Genomic DNA, 4289 nt, shown 5'->3' with positions numbered 1-4289 from the left:
ATATGGGGGTCTGTTGAAATTAAAAAAAATACTTTTTTTGTTTCGAAGGGGAAATGAAAAATGAAAAAAAATTATACAGAATTTCTATGGAAAAAAAATAAATATATTCATATAGACTCAGACTCCCAGACTTTTGAAAATTAATGTAATGAAAATCATTTGAAAATGTTCACAATTTTGTGATATCTTTCCACTTAATTAAACAGCTCTAATAAAGATTTATCTATCTGTTCATATACATCCATACATTATCTATCTATCTATCTATCTATGTATCTATGTATTTGCAGCTCTATTTATCCATCTACCTCACACTACAAGGCAAATGAAAAGCTCAATCTATCAACTTTCAACTTTCTACTTAAGAAGTTCATTATTCCTCTATTTTCCCCCTATAGATATGTTGAGAACTTTACTTTGGAAATTGGACAAATGTCAGAAAAATAAAACAGTCAAAAATACGTTTTGCCTTTCTTGGATCCATCTGTCTCTGTGTCTAGATTACCTATTTATTAGAATTTATCCACTCACTGCATTCCTGTGTATATAAATTAAGTTTGTATTACTGTTTCATTTTTTTTCCTGTTCTCACAGGACACTGTTTTGCTGAAGAATAATGGAGAATCAAACAACTGTGGCCAAATTTATTCTCTTAGGAATTTCCAGTGACCCACAGCTCCAGGTTTTCCTGTTCTTGGTATTTTTAGTTATTTATGTAATAACCTTACTGGGGAACATGCTTATCATGTTGGTGATAAAGGTCGATCCTCATCTTCAATCACCCATGCACTTCTTTCTGTCCCATTTATCCTTTGTTGACATCTGCTATTCCTCCACCATTGTCCCCAAGATGCTGGAGAACTTTCTAGCAGAGAAGAAAACCATTTCTGCAAATGGCTGCATTACCCAAATATTCTTTATTATTTTGTCATCTGGTGCTGAAATTTTCACTCTTGCAGCTATGGCTTATGACCGATATGCTGCCATATGTGACCCACTGCATTATATGGAAACAATGAAGAAACAACTCTGCCGACAGCTAGTGGTGGGTGCATGGATCATTGGCTTTATAGATGCTCTGTTAAATACTATTCCTCTGCTAAAATTACACTTCTGTGGTCCCAACGAAATCAACCATTTCACCTGTGAGCTCCCTTCACTCTTGGTCTTGTCCTGCACTGAGACCTTCAATAATGAAATGGTGCTCCTTTCCTCCATTGCAATATTTGGATCCAGCTCCTTCCTGCTCACACTGGTCTCCTACATTCACATGATTGCCACCATCCTGAGAATACACTCCATGGATGGCAGGCGTAAAGCCTTCTCCACCTGCAGCTCCCACCTTCTCATCATTATTTTATACTTTGGGACAGGTTCCTTTCGATATGTGAGACCCAGCTCAGCATCCTCCGAGGTTCTGGATATGCTGGTGTCCATCCAGTACAGCATCTTGACCCCCATGTTAAATCCCATCATCTACAGCCTGAAAAACCAGGAGGTGAAAAGAGCCATAGTGAATATGTTGAAAAAAGCATAAGTTTCTCACGTAACATAAAAAATGTTTATTGAAGGAGCAGTGAAATGTCAATAACTGAGTCTTCAGTGTTCACATTCAGGAAAGGTAGGATAATTAACGAGGAACAGACGTCCTCATTTTGTAGGTGGTTGTGAAAATCTTATCTGTATTATATATAAAATTGTGGACCAAATTCTAATTCTATTCTATTAGACCCCCCAAAAGATTTTGGGGTCATGGTGGATAATCAGCTGAACATGAAGTCCGAGTGTGACACTGGCCAAAAATCTAATTTGTTTGTGGGCAGCATAATCAGGGGAATTTTGAGTAGGAGTATAGAGATTAATTTACCTCTGTATTTGGCACTGGTGCAACCACTGCTGGAATATTTTGTCCAGTTCTGGTCACCCCATGTCAGAAAAGACATAGTGGAACTGGAGAAGGTTTGGAGAAGGGAAATAAATGGTATGGAATGGCTTCCATATGAAGAGAAACTGAAAGGATTAGGGAAACTTATTATAGGAAAAGATAATTAAAGGGAAGATGATAGAGATCTATAAAGTTATGAATGGTGTGGAAAAAGTGGATAGTGAAGTGTTGTTTACCATTTCCCACAATGCAAAAAGCACAGGTCACCCAATGAAATTAATATGCAGAACATTTAATACAAACAAGAGAAAATATTTTTCATACAGCATATAATCAACCCGTGGAATTCATTGCCAGGGGATTTTGTGATGTCCAAAAGTGTAACGGTGGTCAAAAAAAGAACGAGATAAGTTTATAGAAAATATAGCAGCACCCTGTTTTTCTGATCTAATTGGGACCGGGCCAGATTGGATAATAAAATATGTGGATAATACTGAGAATGGGAAAGTATGAGTCTGCAGCATAGGTGCTGGAACGAGGGGTGATGGGGGTGCTGCTGCACCTCCTGGCTTGAAGTGGTTTCCATCCTATACAGGGTTTACAGTTTGGTTCAATGGCTCTCAGCACCCCCACTATAAAAATTGTTCCAGCACCCCTGGGCTGCAGCGCCATCCAGTGGACACAGGAGATATTGCCCACTTCTGGACCTGTGTGCAGTGATTGTTCAGTTAATATAGAGACCTGGATAATGGAGGGTTGGAAAAACGGGGTTCTACTATGGGTCCATCAATGGTTATTAGCCAAGATGGTCAAGGGATGTAAACCCATGCTTGTGATGACCTTAACCTCTCACTGCCAGAAGCCAGGAGGAAAAGACAGGGGTGGATCTCTCCATAATAGTCCTGTTCTGTACACTTTTCCTGAAGCTCTGGAACTGGCCACTGTTGGAGACAGAATCCTAGGTTACATGGACCATTGGTGTGATCCTTTATGGCAGTTTTTATGTTCTTATGTCCAGTCAGTTCTGCTGTCCATAATTCAAGAAGGATGTTTGAAAACCTCAAGAGGTTACAGAGAAGAGCCACAAGAATGATTAAAGACAGTCCTATCTTACCATCCCCTCCATAAATGTATCAAGCTCATTCTTGAAACAAGTTGTTTTTTTGCCCCCACTGCTCCCTGTGGAAGTCTCTCCCAGAACTTCACTCCTCTGATGGTTAGAAACCTTTGTCTAATTTCAAGCCTAGGCTGTTGATGGCCTGTTTCTATCCATTTGTTCTTGTGTCCACATTGGTGCTTAATTTAAATAACTCCTCTCCCTCCCTGATATTTATCGCTGTGATGTATTTATACAGAGCAATGATTTCTCCCCTCAGCCTTCATTTGGTTCGGCTAAACAAACCAAACTCTTTGAGTGTTCTCTCATAAAGTAGGTTTTCCATTCCTTGGATCACCCTAGTAGCCCTCTTCTGCAACTTACCTGCACTCTCACGAGCTCCCTGTGTGTCACCCTCCCATCCCCCTCTATTTCAAGGATTGCCTGCAACAACCACGCACTTTTGTCAACAATTCTGTTTGTTCCTCCTCCCCACAATCCAGGGTCCCCAATTTTTACACCCAAGCCAGAGAACCTGTGTGACCTTCTTTCTCCCCATGAGCCCCTCATTCTCCCCTGTTCCCATACCATTTTCTCTTATTGTCCTCAAATGCCGGAGGATCTATATCCATCCGCATTACCTTCTTATGCTCTTCAGGCCAAGAGCACTGTATTACCTCTTTCTTCCCCCTCTCCAAATACCATGGTTACACATTCTTCCCCCCATTTCAGGGGCTCTCTGTGGCCCCATTTCCTCCTTCCCTCAGACCAGGGTTCCTGATCCCCCCCCTCCCTACACACACATATACACGTGATGATTCAGCAAGTTAAAGAAGTATGGGCTAGATGAATGGACTATAAGGTGGATAGAAAGCTGGCTAGATTGTCGGGCTCAACAGGTAGTGATTAATGGCTCCATGTCTAGTTGGCAACCGGTTTCAAGCGGAGTGCCCCAAGGGTCGATCCTGGGGCCGAATTTTTCAATATCTTCATTAATGATCTGGAGGATGGCGTGGACTGCACTCTCAGCAAGTTTGCAGATGACACTAAACTGGGAGGAGTGGTAGATACGCTGGAGGGTAAGGATAGGATACAGAGGGACCTAGACAAATTAGAGGATTGGGCCAAAAGAAACCTGATGAGGTTCAACAAGGACAAGTGCAGAATCCTGCACTTAGGATGGAAGAATCCCATTCACTGTTACAGACTAGGGCCCGAGTGGCTAGGCGCAGTTCTGCAGAAAAGGACGTAGGGGTTACAGTGGATGAGAAGCTGGATACGAGTCAACAGTGTGCTCTTGTTGCCAAG

The 4289-nt window shown here is 41.5% G+C and overlaps 1 protein-coding gene across 1 annotated transcript; it reads left to right on the top strand.

Moving 5' to 3' along the window:
• Positions 1 to 616: 616 nt before the first annotated feature.
• On the top strand, positions 617 to 1537 carry LOC113405915 (olfactory receptor 5V1-like). The gene has a single exon (XM_026647238.1). It carries the CDS (start codon positions 617 to 619, stop codon positions 1535 to 1537), a length of 921 nt encoding a protein of 306 aa, XP_026503023.1.
• Positions 1538 to 4289: the final 2752 nt, after the last annotated feature.

This window comes from Terrapene carolina, unplaced genomic scaffold (assembly GCF_002925995.2).
Source record: "Terrapene carolina triunguis isolate 2854851 unplaced genomic scaffold, T_m_triunguis-2.0 Scaffold51606, whole genome shotgun sequence".
Classification (NCBI taxonomy): domain Eukaryota; kingdom Metazoa; phylum Chordata; order Testudines; family Emydidae; genus Terrapene; species Terrapene triunguis.
Note: the sequence above shows the minus strand (reverse complement) of the source record. Positions and strands in the feature narration are given on the sequence as shown.